The sequence below is a fragment of the Artemia sp. Qi Xiang Cuo genome, chromosome 3 (genome assembly GCF_049724085.1).
Source record: "Artemia sp. Qi Xiang Cuo chromosome 3, ASM4972408v1, whole genome shotgun sequence".
Classification (NCBI taxonomy): Eukaryota; Metazoa; Arthropoda; class Branchiopoda; order Anostraca; family Artemiidae; genus Artemia; species Artemia sp. Qi Xiang Cuo.
This window is the reverse complement of record NC_142796.1, coordinates 66,412,676-66,432,551: the sequence shown is the minus strand read 5'-3', so window position 1 is coordinate 66,432,551 and position 19,876 is coordinate 66,412,676. Positions and strand designations below refer to the sequence as shown.

Here is a 19,876-nt window from a genome sequence, read left to right as displayed (position 1 = left end):
TTGAGTCCCCCCCCCCCAATAAAACAAAATTCTGTAAGTAATTTGAGTTTAAGATTATGGAATTTCTACCTTGCCTAAAGAATTTATTTCATAGGTGCGCTTTATCCCTTTACGTTATATAACTGCAAGTTCTTAAGAGTAAGGTAAAGAAGAAGACACTAGCCTCGATAATCCAAACCGGTTGTGCTAACCTCCGGTTCGTGGCTCTTCAGCAAGGAAGTGCAATAGGAGCACTTAACCCTGAGCCCTTGATTGTCTTTGAATTTGTCCTGCTTACAAGAATATTCCCCATAGGTAGGGAATTCCTAATCTATAAGTAGGGAATACTCCCAAAAGGTAATACTCGCATCACATTAATGGTCAAACTCGTTGATAAAACCAAATTTCACAGAACTATAGCGCTAATCATAACGGCAATTCATAATTTCAACGTTAAAGCATATTTTTTGAAACTATAAATATAGAAGCTAAGAAGCCAAAAAGCTAAGAAGAATATTTGAAACATATCTATATGCAGTTTGGCGAAAAACAATAACAGGAATGAGAAGAAGCAGTATATTGTCACTACTATTCCTACATTTTAATGAATCCCTGACGATCTCAAAGACCTGCTCCCCACTCTTGGTATATTACATGCCTGCTGACAAGATGAGACATGCATGCTTCCCAACACAGAATCTACATTCTACCTGGTAGATTCCACATACATTTACATATGTAAACTAATAAATTATTTATATAGTTATAGTCTATTCAAAATTAATTGCTTAAATATAACTAATTATATTATTATTGAATAATACATAGAATTTCTGTTTTATTAAAACTCGTATATAATTAAAATCTATAAAATATTGAAATTTTTGAAATACCGAAATGCTACAGAAACTACAAAAGGTACGTGCCCGATTTCACTAAAAAATTTGCGCTCCAATGTAAGTAATGGAACAGGATTAACAACTATGGAATGTTAACACTTCTTACCACAATCATATTGGATGAGTCGAGGATCCGGAAATTGAGTCATCATAGCACTGGCTGTGGTATGTAAAATAGTTCCAGGGACAGTCAGCTCGTTTTTGAAGATGAATTCTCTTCGTTGTTCGCGCCACAGCCTTGAAGGGGGCGTGTGACTAGCATGCATTTTAATGAACGGTGCCATTGCTCCAGGAACAACAAATGTGAATCTTAAAATAATCATTATTTTCAATTAACTTAATAGGGTCAATTTCATAATGAAGAAAAAACTGGTAAAGGTTTTAATTATTTTTATGATTACTTATTTATTATATAATTATTATTTAATTATGTTATTATTAATCATTAATTAACATTATTTAATAATTTTGATAATAAAAACTATTATTTTGAATAAACTTACTAGGGTCAATTTTGGAATAAAGAAACAAAGAATTTTGAGAAACGGGTGTAATGTCTTCAGTGTCACGCCACAAGGTCGTATCTGAAATTTTTCCTGCTTCTGATATAATAGCCAAAATCATTTTCCAAGCTGTCCTCAAAGGGAGAATCAACCGGACAATGCGGTTTCAATTACATTTTGATCATCCTTATCTATATTATCCTCTTATTTCCAAAGTGTGGAAATGTAAGACAATAACCTTAGGCGTATTTTTTTTTTTTTCAGTTCAATGTAACAGCTTAATTGTAGACTGTCTTACGGATGACTCAATCAATTATTAGCCATTAGTGTAAGCATTTATTTGTTGACTTTTGCCATTGTTCATTGATATTTCAAAGCACATCTTTTTAGCAATTTCAAGTAAAAACAACGTTGCTAAAAAATAATAATAATAATAAATAATAATGAAAAAAAGGTAGGCTATTTAAAACATTTAAAAATAGGAAACTATATTAACGGGTTAATTCTCTTACTAAAAGCTCACCAGTGGTGAGTTTCAAAATAAGGCAAAACCATTAGATCACCTAAGCTCATGCAATCCGGTGTGGGAAGTATATTGGATAAACGGGATATAAGCGACAAGGGCGTCATGTATGGGGGTGGGGGGGGGGTTTGGTTGGCAAAGTCTATTTACGGTGAAATGGGGATTCCTAATGTAAGCAATCAGGGTTTAGTACTTGCTTAGGTGTTGAAACCAATCAATAATGTAATTTCGTAATCTAATTTCAAAGATACTTTCATCCACCAAGGTAGAAAATTAGTCTCGATCAAGGCCAAATTAGCTGAGCCAGCGTTTTTGACTAATTCACGGCAAAAAACATTTTTACGTCATACAGGACCTCACGACGCTTTCCTTTTGCCCATCTAAAAACCAGAATGTTGCCCCCCCCCCCCGCGCTATACAAAATTTGAAATATACTTCGAAAATCAAAGATATATTCTGATTACAACAATGTTTTTTTTTTTCAATGCTAGTAGAAATGTCTATGTTGCAGATTATAATTTTTAGAAATTTTTGTTTTGTGGTCTATTGTAACGTAATTGAACTTTTATCAGTGGTGCCAAGTAACGATTTTTTTGGGGGGGGGGGGGAGGAGTGGCAATTCTTTTTTTCAATGAAAATCCCCAAAAAGGAGCATTTTCCCATGGGAATACCAAATAAAGGTATTTTTCGAAATCTAAGGGAGGGGGATCCCCCTCTTCCCCATTAGGTGCAACTAGCTTTTATGCTCTTCTGTTTTTGGAGAACAAGAATCAATAATATTCTGAAACCTTTCTGGTAGGTAATAATTACCAGCAACCTGAATAGTGAATTAAAGTGCTTGGAGTAAATGTCCCCCCCACTCGCATCGGCGTATTTTTAATTTTGACATTGCTCTTTACTTTAATAGGAAAAGGCTGGTCTTGTAACATATCTATGTTTTAGAGCTTATCTATAATCAACAAACATCATTCGCTGGGACTTGTGTTAGTAAAATCTAAAGTGTCAAGAGGCAGCCTACTGAATTGAATTTGGCTATGTCTGACTACAAAAACAATAGGTTACACTAGTTAGCAACGATGACTAAGATAAAATAAAATTTAAGAGAGGATTTCAGAGGACAAAGACATGAAATAAAACAAAAACAGCTTACCTAGTTAAAATATTTGTTAGTTCTTGAGCGAGCTCTTCGGGAGTCCTAACCAGATTTTCTAATTTGGTCGTACGACTCCAAAAGCTTTTACGACTCAACCCTCTAAAAGCAATGGCATTACTAACATTCACAGACCCAGAAACAGACCAAGGTTGATCAGCGTGTCGAAGGGACTGAACGGGTTGGTTTGAGGTAGGCAAAATGGAGACCAGATTTTGAACATCTTCCCCATAAACAGGACAGGCAGCAGATTTGAGCTTGTTCAGTTTAGCCAAAAACACTAGCCTCTCTTTTCGCTCCATTTTTCTTTTCAGCTCCACAGTATTATCCTGGAACAAGTCACTTATAAACCTGAAGTCTTTTATACGAATTTCGCAATTAATAGAAGGAAGAAAGATAGAATTAACACATACATAGCCCTATGTTACTAAAAATGGAACTACCAGGCCTAATAGCCCGTGGATAAACCAGGAAAGGATCCTCCAGATCCATTGATCCATGCTGCAGTTAGGTTTACCTATAACAAGTCACTCTTTTTGCTTTTGTTCATCTCTTCAGCACCGGAGTATTATCCTGGAAGTTATTTGTTGACTTTTTTTCACATTTATTGGCCTTTATTTGACATACAGTGATTTGAAGACATTTATATGAATTCCGCACTTAAGAGAAGGAAAAAAAGAGCATATACCAAGCCTTACGTTACTAAATATGGGACTACCAGGGCTAATAGCCCATGAATCAACCAGGTATAGATAAAAGGATAAAGATACTCCAGACCCATCTATCTATACAGCAGTTAGGTTTAGCCTAAAACATGTCACTTTTTGCTTTAATTATCTTTTCAGCACCACAGGTTTACCCTGGAAAAGTTATTTCTTGACTCTTTTTTTTTTTTTTTTTTTTTTTTACTTTTATCGACTTTTATTGATTTGAAGACATTTATATAAATTCAGCACTTAAAAGAAGGAAGAAAGGAAGAAGGAACATATACCAAGTCCCAAGTTACTAAATAAAAAAAAAACAAGTTTTTTAAACTGAAATTAAGGAGCGACATTAAAACTTAAAACGAACAGAAATTATTCCGTATATGAAAGGGGCTGTCCCCTCCTCAAAGCCTCGCTCTTTACGCTAAAGTTTTTTATTGTTTAAAAAAATAAAGTTGTGAGACAGAGTCAAACTTTAGGGTAAAGAGCGAGGTGTTGAGGAGGGGACAGCCCCTTTCATATACGGAATAATTTCTGTTCGTTTTATTTAATTTCTGATCGTTTTTTAGTTAATGCAGCTTTTATTTTAAAATGCAAAATTCCACATTTTTGCAGACAAGAGTTTGAAGCTTCTTCAATAATGTTCATTAATAAGCTGAGTCTGATGGTTGGAATTTCGTTAAAGTTAATTAAAAAAATTTGCAATTCAAACAAAATTTTGTTTTTTAAAAAAATTGAGTTGTGAGAAAGTCAAACTTTAGCGTAAAGAGCGAGGCGTTGAGGAAGGGACAGTCCCTTTCACATACCGAATAATTTCTGTTCGTTTTAAGTTTTAACGTAGTTCCTTACTTTCAATTAAAAAAAAACTCGTTTTTTTTTATTTAATTTGTGAACGTTTTTTAATTAATGCAGGTTTTGATTTTGGCTCACCGTGCATGAATAATTACAACGAAATTTACATATTAATTTTACTTTTATCTAGTTAAATGGCTTTTTCGAAACTCGCTGAATTTTATTTACGAACGGTTTTATTAGTAATAAATATACGTAACTTACGAATTAACTTACGTAACGAACTTCTATATTCATATATTTTTAATACGTATTTTTAGGGGGTTCGCCCCCTAGTCAATACCTTGCTCTTTAAGCTAAATTTCAAATTTTGTTCCAATTCTTTAAAAATGACCCTTAATCACAAAGGCCGTTAATTAGAATAAATAGCTCTTATGAAAGTACTAAAAAATCTTTGGCTTAAAGAGCGAGGCATTGACTAGAAGGTGATCACAATCATAGCTAATATTTTTTTGTTCGTTTTAAGTTTTGATGTTGCTCCTTACTTTCAGTTGAAAAACTTGTTTTTTATATTTAATTTCTGATTTTTTTAAAATAATGATGGGAAATCCGGCACCCCCTTCATAGCACTGTCCCTTCCCCCATGAACACTTCCGGCATGGAAAGATCCTCCCCTATAACCCCCGACCCACCCCCACCCTCCACTACCAGAAAAAATTCCCCCTGAAAACGTCTGTATACTTCCCAATAACCAATACTATATGTTAACACTGGGTAAAGTTCATAACTTTCAGCCCTCCCCCTGGGGGCTTTGAGGGATTTAGTCATCCTAAAAGACATAGTTATAATATTTTCGACCATGCTGAACAAAATGGCTATCTCCAAATTTTGATCGGGTGACTTTGGGAAAAAAATGAGCGTGGGAGGGGGCTAGATGCCCTCCATTTTATTGGTCACTTAAAAAGGGCACTAGAACTTTTAATTTCCGTTCAAATGTGCCATCCCGCTATATCCTAGAACCACTGGGTCGATACTTTCACGCCTGAAAAAAAAAACAAAAAAAAAAACAACAAATAAATACGCAACCGAGATCTTTCTTCTGGCAAAAAAAATACAAAATTCCACATTTTTGCAGATAGGCGCTTAAAACCTCTACAGTAGGGTTCTCTGATACGCTGAATATGGTGGTGTGAATTTCATTAAGGTCCTATAATTTTTAGGGGGTGTTTTCCCCGTTTTTAGAAAATCAGGCAAATATTATCACGCACGTAACTTTTGATGGGTAGAACTAAACTTGACTAAATTTATATATGTGACATCAAGAATTAAAATCTGATTCTTTTTATGTATCTATTGGTATCAAAATTTCGTTTTTTAGAGTTTCGGTTACCATTGAGCCGGGTCGCTCCTTACTTACAGTTCATTATCAAACGAACTGTTTGATAAAGGGAACTATCAGGGCTAAAAGCCCATGGATCAGCCAGGAAAGGTAAAATGGATGAAGATCTTTTAGAGTCATTGATAGTGCATAGAGCGTCGAATGGACATTTCAGCTACTGTGTCTCCTATACAAGTGCAGGTGGCAAATCTGTCGCCCAGACAGGCGACAGCGGGAATCATACGCTCCCGTATTGACAAGCAGAACATTTATCCATTGTGCTACCAGGGGATAAAACCAAGTACAAAAAAAAAACAACAATAAAAAATGGACTCAAACAAAGGCCAAACTCATTTTTAATATATTCATAACTTAATTTTTAATATATCTATAATATCTGAATAACCTATAAAAACAAAACAAACGAAGAATAAAACAGGAAAAAACAAACATAGCAAAATAAAAGCCACATTAAATTTGGAGGTCAGATTGAGACATCTAAAGGCCCATTCACACTGAGATTTCAACAATTCTGAGATACGTCTATTGCTAATTTGCGTCAAGCAGAAATTTTCAGCTGGTCAGAAAATTCCGCAAAAACTAATTAGGCTAATTTTTTACGGAATTTTCTGACCGGCTGAAAATTTTCTAATTAGGTTCTAATTAGAGTAGTAAAATCTCGATATTTGTTAATATTTGTTACATCTCATTGTGAATGGGAATTAACGAACAAATATAAATAATACAGCCCAGTACAGTTGAACAGAAGAAATGAAGCAATTTGTTAGCTTTAAAGAACACGAGAGAAGCTGCACACAAAGCTTTCATAATAGCAACGTTTGCATAATGCTTAGTGATTTTATAAGTCTCAAACTAATTCACAAATTTGATTGAGTAAATTTATTCCATTTTGCCCGGCGATTGGAATCTATTTTAAATATTCAAAGTTGGATGTGACAATTTAAAATTATTTGTAAAAGATAACGTGCATTTTCCTTAAAAAAAAAAAAAAATTATTTACAATTTTTGTTTTTTTTTTTTTACTTTTATTTGCATTTGTTTGACACAAAGAAGAACTCCCCCCCCCAATTTTGTCCGACTCGAAAAAAAGAACAAAATATACATAAGCAAATTTCTAATGTTTTTTAAGTTTTTCTTTAATACTACTTCCATTTTATTATTATATTTGTCTTTTTTCTTTATGTTTATCTATTATTGGATTGTCTTTTTGTTATACTGTCATTTTACTGAGAATTTTTTATTGTCATTCTAAGTAATTACTAAGAAAACATGTTTTCCAATTTCCAAATTGCAAGTGAAAATCAATTTTATTTAGTTTTTTTTCTTCTACTTTTATTAATAAGCATTTGTTTTGCACACAGAAGAAGTTTCATGCATCAAGGGAATGAAAAAAACGATTTTGATATTAAATTTTTTTTTTAAGTGAGAAAAGGGAATAGAATGTATATTGTTATAAAGAAAACCTCTAATTGTCCTGCGCACCAAACACGATAAAGTGAAATGCATTAAACTAATCGACGGAGTATATAAAGTTACGCTGTTCTTCAGTGTTGCCGCTACCGGTCAGTCAATTAGAATGACACTTCATATATTCTTAAACAATATTTATTTTAATTTCACTCTTTTAAATCCACTTTTATTGTCCTTCGTTTTCATTACATTTTTTTATTGTCAATCTTCAGTGTACTTCACGTTATATTGTCATTTTATTGACATTTTTTTTAAATTGTCATTCTAAGAAAGTACAAAATTTTTTTTTCTTCCGAAACTCCAAGTAAGAATTGGCAATACATCATTAGAACAAAATATTGTATTCGTTAATTGTCATTTTATTTATTGTTATATTGTCATTTAGTTATTCTCATAGTTTTTTCTTTGTGTTTATCTATTATTTGCATTGTCTTTTTGCTATATTGTCATTTTATTGACAATTTTTTTTATTGCCATTCTAGGAAATTAATTACAAACAAAATATTTCTTCGAAATTCCAAGTCGGAAGTGCCAATCAATAACTTGAACAAAATGTAGTTAAAAAAAAATCATTTAATTAGACAAAATCACATCACTTACGTTAATTATGACTTCCTACCAAGGTAGAAAAAAGAAAACTTACCCTGGTCAATGTTATTTTATCATACTGCAGTGACGGATCAATATAAGGTTTGTCCGGTTGAACTGACCTTCCTTCGCCATTTAAATGAGGTTTGGTTTCATCAGATACAGATGGTTCCTAAAAGCAGAAAAAAAGTAAATGACATTCGAGGAAAATGGTACACAAATTATATTTCATTCTATCACAGTAGTTTATCCAGTGACAACTCGTAACCATAACCTGTTAAAAGGGAAAAAATTTCTCTGGGGAAAAAAATGGTTTTACACTTACGCCACATTATTGCACGCTTATGAACACTAGACGCACACTGCAAATTTGAGGCATACTGAACAGCACCCTTATGAACACACATGCTTTGATGCTTTAAAACCAGGAAAAAAAAATGACTTGACCAATTTGGCTTCTTAACAGCTCACTTGTCAAGAATTCAAATAATCAAATTATGTAATGTCAAACTTAAAACAGTGATCTTTCGGAGGGATGATTTTAGTCAGAGTCCTATCCTATGCAAAGATAAATATTGACTATTGGGCGAAGTGAAAGGATACCGCACAAACGCCATTGCAAATAGAAAATTCCGTTATCAAAGATTTTAATCACACAATTGATTAAACCAGTGTCTAAAATGTTACTTTTTTAATTTATATTGCAAAAACACTAACTAATTTCAAAACATTTATAAAACTTCCTTTATTAGTAAAAAAAAAAAACTAATTTATTTTTAAAAGAACTGATTTTAACTAAAAATTAAAGATTTACTTCTATTTCTAGTCATTTTTCAGGGACAATGGCTCCGTAGAGTCAGATGAAGAGCTTAGTTTTCTTTACCACTTGACTTCTTTTTCTTAAATTTACGAGGCAATTTAGACAAAGCAGATGATAACTATAAAACTCTCAAAATTTTAAGAAGTATTTTCAGTTTCAAGATATAACCATATAAGTTTTCTAATATTGCCCGTAAGCATTTGTATTACAAAATTTATTTTCTCTTTTTTTTTAGGCGGAAATTTCGCATTAAAAGTGTGACAACACACTTTCCCTAATGAACATATGAAGACAATTGAAACCCTAAAAACGCGGGTAAGACGATTGAACCCCAGACCTACACACTTGGCTAAGACGGATTTAAGGAAATAATCTATCCTGATATGGGTAATGCTCCCTCTACTGAGAAAATAGAAAAATAAAGCTTCAAAACACTCGTGAATACCCCTCCCCCCCACACACACCTAAGGATCGAAACTGTATACAGCTATATACTGCGTCGTCAAAATTGTTTACCAAGCTGGGGTCTTCTAAGAGCCCCCTTTTCACCGCTTTATTTGATAATTATGTATTCTGTGAGGTTGTTCAAAATACTTCGTCTGAAGATATTTGTGTCTGAAGTACCTTAAGTATATATTTCAATTATGCAAGAACTGTACAAAAAGGAAATACAAAAATCACCTTATGTGACGTAGCACAACAAGCGGGGTACTGTGGGGACCACAAATGTACTCCCCTTTTTTTGAAAGAATGCAATATAAGCATAAGGATTAGATTACCACTACCGTATACGGAAGGAATAGAAAATCAAGGTTAAACCGATTGTTACAGTTATAGCCGAATCCGAAAACAAGGACTAGAACACGCAGGCCCTCACTGGGACCCGAAGTGTATTTTGCTCTTGTTTTTTCCCTTTTTTTTAAAGAAATTAATATTCAAAGCAATAAAAATTTATCGTTACCTGATCCTGGAGGCATAGAAAACCAAGGTTAAATTAGTTGGGGTAGTTACGGCAGGATTATAAAATCACTACTGGGTCTTCCCTTAACATGACAGGATATAATAAAGTAAAGAACAGTTAACGATAACCAACTACATGACCGAAATTGTTTAAAATACAGTAAACATTTTTTGTCAAACCTTGTTTACACCTGGGTGTTTAAAATACCAAGGACATCAAAATTAAAATATTTTTCTCCCCTTAAATCCATCTTCGGTCTATTTATACCTAAAAATCGGAACTTTTTATGACTTTTCTTTCGTTTGGTATGCAACTATTCAGATTTTTTGGACGAGGAAATTCTCTCCGTTGTTTCCACAAACGATTTATGAAGAGGCAAGCAAAAACTTTTCTAGTTTACGAACAATCAATTCTATTTATTACAAACAAATCAATTCTATTTATGACGAGCTGTGGAAGGTGTGTGATCCTCTTTAAAACTCGTTTACTAAAAACAACAATACATACCGATACTGAAGGCCGTCTGTTAACCGAAGTGATAATTCTAATAGGCGTTTGTGGAAGGGTAGAGCTGGGAGGCACGCTCAAACTCAGTCTTTGTTCTCCATTTCCTGTTTGATTGGAACTACGGGAAATTTGAAGCAAATGTCCATTTGTTCGGTTTGGCTCAGTTGAGGGTGGGATAATTGGCTGTCTTGCAGTTAACCCCTCTCCTGAAAATCAAATATTTAGCTTTGCTCTCTTTCTCTCTTTATTCTACTTTTATACTTAGTTCTCTATTTTATTTAGTGTTCTCTCTCTATTATGTAAAAAAGATAATAGAAATATACAAACACCTGGTCTAATTGTTAATTGAAAGAGACAAGAGGATGCGGTACCTTGAAGAATCACCCATCTCGTCCACTATAATTTTTATTTGTTAAACTTGAATGAGCGGTCTTGCCATAACTTGTACAGCTTTGACAAGGAATCCGAAAAAATAACAGATAACTCAAACCAACACCTGATCTCCCGGAAATCTTAGAAAAACTCGTTTTAAATTCCCCCGTTTTGTGACAGAGATATAGATATTCAATTTCAATGAAACGTACATCATCCGAAAGTGGCGATTTTTTTTTCGATTAAATGGAGCAGTTTCCTTTCTGAAGTTCAGGAAATGGCAATCCTAAAAATGTTCTAGCATACCTGCTTGGTAAACGCAAAAAAATCAACTCTAAGAAATTACAATTATTAAGCTATTTAGCCACTTTGGGAGTTGACACCACTTCGGGAGTATTTAGCCGATTTAGCCACTTTGGGAGTTCCTCGTGGTGTCATACCCTTTGATTGACAAGCTCGCCGATAAAAGAGACAGAATATATCACCGTCTCTTCAGTCAAATTTTACAGTTTCGATTGTGGTTAGTGCTCTAGAAGAATTCGCTAATGGCCTTTGGTATTTGTGACGCTTAGCCGACGCTGAGGGTTGCAAAATGATTATAAAGCACCGCATTCTCTTAATAAAATATCCTAGAAAAGGCTCAAATTTTCGAAGAGTGGGTTACTTTTCTGCTATATATAAAAATAAACATAATAATAGAAATATAGACAGAAAATAGACAGAAAGATCAATCTATAGAATATAAATAGACAGAAAAAAAATCAAAATGTATAAACATAAATAGAGAAGTAAAGTGTTTTTTGTGTTATGGCTAAAGCCAATGAATTCGAACAGTTCTAGGGGTCAAGTGGAACATCGAGTGCAAATATTATAGAAAGAAAATTCGGCCAACCTCCCCAGCAGATAATTGGTACATTGAAATCAGAAGTCGCAACGTCGGTTCTATCTTAAATTGCCACATTGTTCGTTGGACAGCCATAACCCATTGGGCTTATGAACAGTTCGAGTATGTCTCAGACCAGTCACCCAAAAAAAAACAATATGCATTTTTTGGTTGGTAATTTGGCTGAATTGATCTTCTTTCAAACGAGGGTGCCATATTTAAAAAAAATATGCCAACAAAAAAGTTTGAAAGAGTCTAAGTGGCAATGCGACAATTGTGTGGGATGAAGGAAAAAAGGCAAAGAGCATGGACACATAAGAAACGTTTTTCATTTATATATTCAGAAGAAGAAAAAAACTATCAATCTATGGCAAACCCCCAATGAGACAATTAATTTTTGGTTGATAAATTATGATATGTTAGATCTTCTTTATTTAAGAGCAACATATTTAAGTAAACATGTTAATTTTAATGACGAAATTTAAAATTAAATAAACAGATTAAAACATAAATATTAGATTAAAAATAAACAGACACGCCTCTATTAAACAATACAACCAACAACAAAATTGTAGCCACTGTTGGTTTAGCCACACTGCGATAATTGTTCTTGGAAATATTATGTATGGATTGGCTGACCATCTGTACAGCTGGCAATTGCCCAAGAACGTCAAACAGAAACGTCAATTCATGAAAACTTAGATGGGAGTAAAATGTACTCTTCAAAAACTAGGAAGGAGCAAATTTGTCATTCTTCAATAAAATATCCCCAAAAAAGATATTTTTCAAAATATTAGAAGCAAATAAAGAAGATATTGGAAGATTGTGGATTTTCAGAGCTATGGAATGGTGGGCTAGGGATTGGATTAAAGGAAGGAGCAGTTGCAAGTAGAGTAAGTGAGAGGTTAAGGAACCATGAGATCCAGGTGTGGTATGTGTAAGTGAGTGAGACCCGATCATTGGAGTTATATGCAAAGGTTAAGGAGCAGTGGGAAGAAGAACTATATTTTAAGGCGGAGCTTCAAAAGAGGCAACTAAAGTTGATTATTTGTGTTAGGTCAGATGGGTTACCACTAGGTGAGAGAAGGAAGTGAGAGATGGGAGGGGTTAGGCAAGCTTATGGTCCTTACTTCTGTCCCATGTGCGGGAAAGAGAAAGATTTGGTTCAATTTGTGGGGAAGTGTAGTGAATTAAAAGATTTAAGGAAAGAATTGTTTGGGGTTAAGGCTTGGGAGAGAGATAAGATAATAAATTCATTAGCAAGGAAAGATTTGGGAGGTATAAAGAAATTTGTAAGGTTCCTGACGATGGGTATAGAGCATAGAGAAAGGTTTATTTTTTTTTAAGATCAGGGATGAGGGTGATATTTCACTAGCTTAGATTATACGTCTGTGGCAATTTATGCTTGTATGAAAGTGTCTTTGTTTTTGTGACCACGGCCCTTTGGGCTTTTGTGTCAATAAATTCTATTCTATTCTATACCCCCCCCCCCTGAGACGATTGATTAGGATCATTTCATCTAGTAAATGACGATGCAATGCAGAAAATCTTGCCTGTGGAAAAAAACGAAGAATTGAGTTACATTTTCAGTTCACACGTTAAGTGGAACGAACAAAGTACTTCTTTTGAAATAATTTATACAAAAAAGATAGGAATGTGGGTCTCATATCTTTACCAAATTCCCAAAATTGGAAAGCAGCAACAACATAATAATATTTGACTACGTAACTATCACAATGCTTGCAATACCCAGCATATAAGCGCCTGCCCAGTTTGGTAATTAGCTAAGAGATGCAGAAGGGAATCGCTGAGTCTCAGATGGCAACACTTTTATTTGAAGAAGAGAAATAGCTCTATTCACTTCGTAAATACCGCTCGAAATTCACCGAACATGTTTCCGGCCAGTCACCCAAAAACATAAAATATGATTTTGGTTGGTAAATTGGCTGATTTTAATCTCCTTTCAAACTAGAGCGACAAATCTATAAGCCAATTTGCCGATAAAATAGTTAAAAGGCTTAGACAAAGCTACAAGGTTGTAAAAATACATGTCAAATGCATCGACGCTAATGTGAAGAGACCGAAAAATTATTTGTCAAAGAAAGCAATGCACAAAATATGCAATGTTTGTATTCAAAACTGCCATCGCTTTACTATAAGGAATAAAACTGACATCTATTTTTAGAACTTGGCATTTTGTCAAAATTTCAATTAACGAATTTTATTATCCTATTTGTTGAGACCAGAGACCCGATTTGGTACTTTTAATTGATATCTTGTCAAGTTTCAAGTAATTAGGTATTATGCATAAAGTTGTTGAAGTTTCTCCGTTGTTATTCGACAGGCCTAAAAAAGTTTATTTTTTAAGTTGCTGCACTGTTTTTTGACAGGCCTTATCTATTGGGCTTCCATATCAGTTCAGGATGTTTCAGACCTGTCACCCAGAAACACAATATGCAATTTTTGGTTGGTAATTTGGCTGAATTGATCTTCTTTCAAACGAAGGTGAAAGAAAATTTTTGGTTGGTAATTTGGCTGAATTGATCTTCTTTCAAACGAAGGTGAATTTAAAACAGTATGACAAAAAAATAGTTTATAAGACTAGAAATGACAAAGCTAGCCTTTATTACCCAAAAAGATTGTAGGGCAATTAGCCCTCCCTCTCATGCCCTTTTCCCCAGTCGTCCGATCAAAATTTTGAGATAGCCAATTTGTTCAGCATAGTTGAAGTCCAATAATTAAGCATTTGGGGGTAAGATAGCCCCCCGCAGCCCCTGGAGAAAGGGCTGTAACTTACGAAATTTGCTCATTGTTTACGCATTTTATTTTTTATTGGGAGGTATAAATTTTTTTTTTTTTGGGGGGGGGGGACTTCCAAGGGGAAAACTTACCTGGGGAAGGAAGGTTCCGAGGGTGAACTTTTCAGTGGAAATTTTACATCGGGGGTGGGGGGATTTGTCAGAATTCCAATACGAATTTGATTTGTCTTACTTTCTCTTAGCCGACTCAATTTTGCATGTGGAGATGTCCCAGGGGAAATTTTCAGCGGGGTTTGAGTTTTCTGGAAGATTTTCTGTTGGGGGGGGGGAATGGATTTCCCACTGGAAAAATTTCCTCATGGATAATATTCCGTAAGTACCACTCGAAAGTCACAGAACATATTTTCAGCCATTCACCCAAAAACACAAAATGTGATTTTGGTTGGTAAATTGGCTGATTATGACCTCCTTTCAAACTAGAGCGACAAATCTAAAAGCCAATTTGCCGACAAAATAGTTAAAAGGCTAAGACAAAGCTACAAAGCAACTTATAATCTAAAAATAGCTTTCTACTTTAACAACTTCATTTTATTTTGCTCAAATTTCAAGCAATCACTTTCGTCCTCTTTTTTCGCGGGTGGGGGGCAGGACTCCCACTTATCCTGATATTCTTAATTTAAATCTTGTTCGTTGTTGCTACATTTGTTTTCTATATATACTCAGCCAGCTTTCTGAAATTAGGCGTTATTTTTGTGTGCTGTTTACAATAATAAAGAAATGCGTATTTATTACATTTTCTTTTTCAGAATACTGACTGACCCCAAGCACACGATAAGCTTTCATCCAGTACACCAGGCAACAGTGGTTTGGTGTCGCGGCTTTTTGTTCTGATTTTATTTGTATTTAATGATTTGAATTAGCTGACACTAGTTTTTGGCTAGGAGCTTAAATTTTTAAATAGATAAAAATAATAAAACAATTAATTCTGAATCATTATAAACCATAATTTTCGATGAAAGTTAAAATTTCAAATAATATAGCGGATACAGAAAAATTGATTTCTTATTCAGATTCAACATCTCAAAAATGTATTAGCAAAACATATTACCAGGGTTGGTTGTGCCCCGGAAAAATTATTACAGCAACCCCCTCCCGACTCAAATATACGCAACACAAGGTACAGTCAAAGCTAGAAATTTGACCAAAAGGCAATCCCCCAGCAACGGCAAGGAGCAACTGACCCAGTTGCCCCCCTAGGAACAGCTTTGAATATTAAAAACGGATAAAATTGCAGGAACTAGCTAATATACTATTTGAAAACATCAATATGCAGTGATTTTGTAGTAAACAAAACTGTGGGCCACAATTCAAAAAGCATAACTGATACAGAAATACTTTTTTCCCATTTGGATTCAGCTCCCCAATAATAATATATCAGCTTAAAAACATTAGCACCCAAAAAAAATCCTTTGGCTTAATTAAACAAAATGAAAAACAGATCTTTCAAACAAGAGCAAAGAGCAACATTCAAACTTAACGAATATGAACATTAAATTAAATATGGGCAGACTATCACTACCGCCATTTGTCACGGTAGAGTAAAATTTAAAATAAATCACAAACATTTTGAAAGAAAAAAGATAAATGAACACTTTCAATTACAAACCAGCACCCTTACAAAAAGTGGGAAACTCGGGGTGTCAAAATGTTAGGTTCGCTTTAAGCACCCTAGAGTATAATCCACTAACCCCATAAATTTATCCCCTTTTATTGTTTCGATTTCTTGTTGCAATGTGCTTGGTCAAAAAAAAAAGAAAACGCTTTAAAGAACCTTAAATCCGAGGATCCAAAATTAGAAGAGGAAAATTAACAATAAATAAAGACATATAAAAATAAATATAATGAATGAATATCAATATATAATAAATAAAGGCTTACATATAAACTAGATTTTCTACCATAAATTACCCACGGTTCCAGACTTTTGCACCAATCTGAACTTTCGGAAATATAATCAACAAAAAGCACTACTGCCAAAATATAGCCAAAGCCTTAAGTTAAATCAATGAGTTCAACCTTTCCTCTTTACCTTCCCCGATTTTCCCAGGTATCATTTGGAGCTGGTCCAAAGGACCCAACTCCTTTGGAGCGGCGACATCAGGAGTCAAACCCCATCACAAACGACAAATTATACCACTATCTTCATTTAATTATCTTGATTATTTTAGTTTAAATCAAAGAGAGGTTACTCACCTTCTGACAATGGTTAATTAAAAAAAAATAATCAATTACTTTATTAGTTTAAATCAAAGAAAGATTACCCACCTCTCAATAATCGTTAATGTAATTACCTCCCTAAAATGGTTTATTCAATTAATTGATTAGTTAGTTTAACAATTAAATAATTTAGCAGTGATAAATTTGATTAACTTGAACCAAAGAAAGATTACTTACCTCCCTAAAATGGTTAATTTAATTATTTGATTGGTTAACTTTAAAAATTAAATAATTTAACAATGATGTAATTGATTTAAGTCAACGAGAGATCACTTACCTCCCGATAATGATACTGGAGGTGATGGCTGAATTGGGGCGGGTGAGGCAAGCAGAGGCTGAGGAATTGTATCTCGGATGCCTGAAGGAGGTGGAGTCGGTACAGCTCTAAATGCTGAAATACCTGGCCGAGGTATCATTACTGACTGGCCTAGAATAAAAAAAAAGAAAAAAAAAAGAATTTAAGATCAGTAAACAGGGACGAAACAGGATTTATAGTGGTGGAAAGTTATATGATCTCAGAGGATATAATTTCATCAACTGAATCAGGCTTAGATCGTAGAAAAACATCATTGCGTTAAGGATAACTAAATATTGGCAAATTGACCAAAGAAATTAATATATATATATATATATATATATATATATATATATATATATATATATATATATATATATATATACCCCCCCCAAAAAAAAAAATTTATCTGACTCATAAACATAACAAAAATGCATAAAAACTAATTTTTCCTGCTTTTTTGTAGCTCCCTCCCCCGAATAAAAAGCCTAGATACAGCTTTGACCAGAAACCAGGTAATTTGGAGCATGGAAAGTAAAAACGGGGGGTTTGCTAAAACTAACTGAAGGTTATATTTAACCAAGTAAAAAAAAAAAAAAAAAACTGAAGCTTGCTGAAGAGAAAGTAAGCCAGTTTTTTTAATGCCTCGAGCAGTGATTGAACTACATGCATGAAACTATAAGGAATGTATCTACTAGTCAAATTTTGGAGCCAGGAAAAATTTTAATATATCTAGCTCCACTCCTTTCTCCCTGCAGAATTGCTGTGTATACTTACTTATCTAAATATTACCTTGAATATGTTTCTATTTAAACTTGTGACGGTAAGACTTATTGGAACCATCCCTTCTACCTAATCTGGGGCCCTCAGACTATTACTGACATTAAAAAATAACTACAATATTGAACATACTGCAGTTTGCTGGCAATCGCAATCATCCAATCAGAAGGGGAATGCACTAAGTATTTTATCTTTTGGGGTGAGATAAAACTTCCCCCTGTTCCTAAATAAACAGCTCATCCATAATCGATTTTTCATACTTCCCCTTGAATCTTTCAATATTGCAACCTAAAAATAAATTATTTTTTCTTATTTTTCAATTTTATATAGTAGATTGTTCCTTTGTTTATAACTATACTTGACAGGTATGCCACCACATAGCTTAACAATAAATACTGAACGCCGCAACCTTAAGAATCTATTTAATAAAGCGATAACACACACAATAACAAGGAAGGAAAATAGAAATACATACCAGGGACTGAAGTCGTTTGGGGCTTAACGACCAATTTGATCTTTCCTGATGGACAACGAGGTGGAAGAGGGGGTAGATTATCCAGATTGTGGATTATTGCCACAGGTGCCTGAGACTTTTGGGCCCTATGAGCTGCATAGGCAGTGAGCAAGTTTTCCAAATTGGGAAGTAGAAGGTTCATGGCACCCAGATTAACATGCTGAAAAATAAATAATATTAGTTCCGAGAATAAAAAATTGGGAATATAAAACACACGCACACAAAAAAAAATCACTTCTCAGCAACGTTGTGGAACCATTAATTACTTGGTTACATGCCAACAGTCTTGGTAATTACATAATTAACAACTGCATATACATATCCGTAAATATGTAATTATCAGCTAAATATATGCCAAACAGTCTTGGCAATTAGACAATTTCCAGCTTTATATATGCCAAACAGTCTTAGCAATTAGATAACTAGTAGCAGTATATATATATATATATAATTACCAGATGTATATATATGACAACAGTCTTGGGAATTAGATAATTACCAGTTGTATATATGTATATATGTAATTACCAGCTGTATATTCATGACAGCAGTCTTGGTAATGAGAAAATTACCTACTGTATATATGAAATTACCAGCTGTTTATATATATATCAACAGTCTTGGCAATTAGATTATTTACCAGTTGTATATATGTAATTATCAGCTCTATAGATGTATATACGAAATTACCAGCTGTATAAATGTCAACAGTCTTGGCAATTAGATAGCATGAGGGAAAGCATGGGGAGCTAGCCCTCCCAAAAGAATAAAGACAGTACTCAATCACTAAATGAGCAGCAGCCACTGGCTTCTAACTATTCTAGGCAAAGGTGGTGGTAAGCCTAAAGAGTTCAAATATATGTCATACTCGAGCTCTGGAGGCAAACGTCAACATAAGCACAAGGATGGGATGTCTTGTGGATTGAAAATTTTCCATATAAATAGCAAAATATAAAATTTTCTGTTAACATTAAATGAAAACGCAGCTAAATATCTCAGTACTGAAAATCCTTGATTAGGTGCTTTAGACTACATTTTTAATATTGATCATAGAATTATTTTTCTGCTGATCATCCAAGCAAGACAACGAAAAGAAAGCTTTAAAAAAAGACTTCAGCCCCCCTCCCCCTTTAAAACAAAATTACTCAAAAAATATTTTTTTTATGCTAAGACCACTAAAATCATCTCAAATGTGTTCTATGCTATAATCCAGCTCACTTGGTACTGTACACTCAAACTCATTTCTGCCATCATTATTTATGCTGACCAAACTGACATTAAATTCAAACATTTTAACAACCTAATCAAAGGTTTGCCAGCTATGCTGCTGGGTTGTTAGTAGGCTATGCTGTTAGGTTGTTAGTAGGCTATGCTGCACGGTTGTTAGTAGGCTATGCTGCTAGGTTGTTAGTAGGCTATGCAGGCTCCCAGGATGTTCAACTAAGGGCAGTCAAACAGTATCAGTCTTAGCAGCAAAGAGGGTTGATTTATCTGATTGGAAGAGCTTGTCAAAATGAATGTCAAATATGTTGACGAACAAAATTAATCCCTTTATCTTTCACAATATTGCTTTGGCATCACTATCAGCAGCAAATCTATTATTTAAGTTGTTAGGGGAGGATTCTGGGGAGAATCCTGGTTACCTTTTCTCAAAAGATTTCATTGGTAGATTCATGTCTTTTCCAGGGGGGGGGGGGGGGG

At 34.1% G+C, this 19,876-nt stretch overlaps 1 protein-coding gene across 3 annotated transcripts in view; it reads right to left on the bottom strand.

Moving 5' to 3' along the window:
• The window catches only part of dom (domino helicase), a 107,934-nt gene that overhangs the window by 56,043 nt on the left and 32,015 nt on the right, over nucleotides 1-19,876 (bottom strand). For all 3 annotated transcript variants that reach the window (XM_089086501.1, XM_089086500.1, XM_089086502.1), the window contains 6 exons: nucleotides 18,137-18,335; nucleotides 16,864-17,013; nucleotides 10,296-10,501; nucleotides 8,063-8,179; nucleotides 3,055-3,383; nucleotides 985-1,187 (listed from right to left, as the gene is read on the bottom strand). In XM_089086501.1, coding sequence (XP_088942627.1) covers nucleotides 985-1,187; nucleotides 3,055-3,383; nucleotides 8,063-8,179; nucleotides 10,296-10,501; nucleotides 16,864-17,013; nucleotides 18,137-18,335 — 1,204 coding nt within the window. The remainder of the gene's footprint in view (nucleotides 1-984; nucleotides 1,188-3,054; nucleotides 3,384-8,062; nucleotides 8,180-10,295; nucleotides 10,502-16,863; nucleotides 17,014-18,136; nucleotides 18,336-19,876) is intronic.